Here is a 2711-nt window from a genome sequence, read left to right as displayed (position 1 = left end):
TTCCGCTGCTGGCTGGATCTCAGGAGAAGGAAAGGCCATCATTTATTTGAGAGACGTGTTGTTAGAGCCATCAAGCCCAGTCCTGTCAGTGGTGAGAAACGCCAGGCCCTGAGAAAGCTGCGGCAGGGAGGCAGCCCCAGCTCTGCTTTGCTCGCCTGGGCTGGGGCCCTCAGCACACCTTCTCTGAGAAGCAGCTCCTGCCCATTGCAGCCTTGCTGAGCTCTTTCGGGACGTTTAGTGCTGGAACAGCTCGTTTCAGGACTGCGGCGGCTGCTTTCGGGCAGTGCACTCACCAGCACGAGCCTCTGCTGTGTGCACTGGGAGATGCTGGCAGCTCGACACCTCCCTGCCCCCGGGGTCGCACTCGCCCCTCTCGGCTTTGCCTTAAAGACAGGGGTGGGTGCTGTGTGATCCATGGTCTGGGCACTGCAGGTGGGGGGGGAACCGATGGGTTCAGTGACTTCACCTACGGACAGAGAACAAGCCTGCAAGTCAGAGACGTTAAAACCTAAGAGTTCTTGGCTTCTAGCCCTGTTCAGCCTCTGCTCAGGAGAAAAGGAACCTGGGTCCTCCTGTAATGAAACTATTTCTGTCTTTGTGCTGTAGGTGCAAAACGCTAGCGATTTGCTGATCAAACCTTTGGAAAACTTCCGGAAGGAGCAGATAGGGTTCACCAAGGTAAGGCTCGATTCATTGGTTGTTTTAAACAGATTTGTTTCCTATTACTGTGTTTGAATTCAATTTTTGCTCCTGGTTTCTGGTTTTTTTTTTGGTTGCTTTTAAGAAGCAGACAGTTGTTGTACTACATTTTGACTTTCAGAAGCTTCCCCAGCTAATGCTGGCTTTCAGCTGCTGGCACGAGGCAGGCCGGGCTGTGACTTTTCATCTGATTTTTCAATCATAAGAGGCTCCAAAACCTTTTCCTGAATTCCTTGGGTTCTCTTCTGGCGTGATTCCAGCACTGACTCCGTCCTGAGCGAGGAGTGCTTCTTTCAACCGGTGATCAGGAGCCGCTCCGTGCTGCTTTCCCCCTTCTCCCCTTTGCTCACGCGCTGAGAGTCGAACGCTTGCTGCCGATAAGCGCGTGTTAGCGCAGCAGAGCCCGGCGCTCTGGGCGTGCTTGTAGTCATAGGGCTTTTGTTATGAAATATTTAAGTAAAGCATCTAATGAGCCTTTCAGATGGACCAAACTTTTAAGAAACAAACTATAAAAAGCAAATCTTGCACATGTTGAGCAGAAAAGATTATTTTTCCCTTGTCTGCTATCAAGAAGTCCAGGTTCCACATTACTCGGCGGCAGCTTGAAATGGTGCTGGCTCTGAACCAGCTCAGAAATGGAGATGTTTTGGAGAGCACTTGGGGCTTGGATTCAGCCCAGCCCATCTGGAGCTTTTGACGTTTAATAAATACAGGATTTGAGAAACGATACTTGATCACCATCCTGCCCTTCAGAATCCCCCCGCACAACTGCGCGTGTGGAAAGCCTCTCTGGGCAGCAGCGTTTTTTCGCCTCGCCGGCGGGTTTTGCAGCAGGCCTCAGGGTTACAGGCACGTGGCCGTGGCCATTGCCGAGAGAAAACTCCCTCCTGATTGATGGGTCTGCGTTAACGATAGGGCCAGCGCATGCTTAGAAAAGAGTCGTGGGGATAAGGTCAAGCTTATTTTCCCCTCTGTGTTTATGGAACACTTAAGTCAAGAGGGCAATGGTCTGCAAATGTTAGGGTGACAGTATTAAAGTGTCCTTCGGGCTGTTTTCTTCTTGGGTAGCCCTTAAGGTGTGTAAGCATTACTTTGCCAGCAGCCCGGAGCACGCTCTGCTCCGAGAGCCGTGCTGCCTCCCGCCCGTGGGTCGCATACCCTGCCTCCCGCTCCGGAGCTGGCCGGGGCCCGGCTGGCAGGCGCGTGCCTGGGCAGGGTTGGTGCCGTAGCCCCGGCAGCGGGGGGTTCTGGGCGCTGGCAGCTTACAGCCCTTCCCCCGTCCCTGCTGAGGGCGCAGGGTGCTCCGGGTGCAGACGTCTGGCAGCGACCGTGGTGGGACGCCGTTCAGAAGCAGAGGTGGCAGAGGGTAGGGATTCGTATCGGGTGGCTTGGAGGACATTGTGGTTTGGCTTTGGTTTTTGATTCTTACGAGGAACACGAACTGCAAAGGTTTCGGGGCACCGCGGTGAGAAAGGGCTCTGCTTCACATCCCGCCACGCTTGCAGGTGCCCCACACTGGCAGGGGACGCACGGGGGGGCGACGCTTTCTCCCGTGCCACCCTGCAGCCTTGAGTGGGTGTGAGTTTCGGAGTGAGCCCCAGCCCGCTCCAGACCCTTGCCCTCACCTCTGATGCTTTCCTGGCAGGAGCCTGCCCTACGCCGCTGGCCCACATCCCGCTGGGCTGCATCCTCTGGATGTCGCCTCGGGCACAAAGCCTTCCCTCGCTTGCCAGCCTGCAGAGCTGCTCGGGTCACTCGCATCCCCCAGCAGAAGGTGTGAAATACAAATGAGGGCTCCTCACAATGCTGCTCTGTCAGCCAGGGGTCCCTCTCCGCTTCTGCTGTGCCTCCGCCGGCTGCATCACCCGAGTGGATCCTTCCCAAGTTACACCAGGGGAGAGAGGCCAGGGCCGGGCTGCGGAGCAGACCAGACACATGACACAGAGAATTTGTGCCCTCTGCTTTCGTTTCCCATATTTTGGCAGAGCAGCTTTCTGTGGGATGTTTTCTGT

At 55.5% G+C, this 2711-nt stretch overlaps 1 protein-coding gene across 1 annotated transcript in view; it reads left to right on the top strand.

Moving 5' to 3' along the window:
- The window catches only part of OPHN1 (oligophrenin 1), a 66169-nt gene that overhangs the window by 27387 nt on the left and 36071 nt on the right, over nucleotides 1-2711 (top strand). The window contains exon 7 of the mRNA XM_035895642.1: nucleotides 607-678. Within this exon, the coding sequence (XP_035751535.1) occupies nucleotides 607-678 (72 nt within the window). The remainder of the gene's footprint in view (nucleotides 1-606; nucleotides 679-2711) is intronic.

The sequence above is a fragment of the Egretta garzetta genome, unplaced genomic scaffold (genome assembly GCF_000687185.1).
Source record: "Egretta garzetta isolate BGI_Z169 unplaced genomic scaffold, ASM68718v1 scaffold906, whole genome shotgun sequence".
Lineage (NCBI taxonomy): Eukaryota > Metazoa > Chordata > Aves > Pelecaniformes > Ardeidae > Egretta > Egretta garzetta.
The sequence above is the reverse complement of the archived record's forward strand: the minus strand, read 5'-3'. Positions and strand labels throughout refer to the sequence as shown.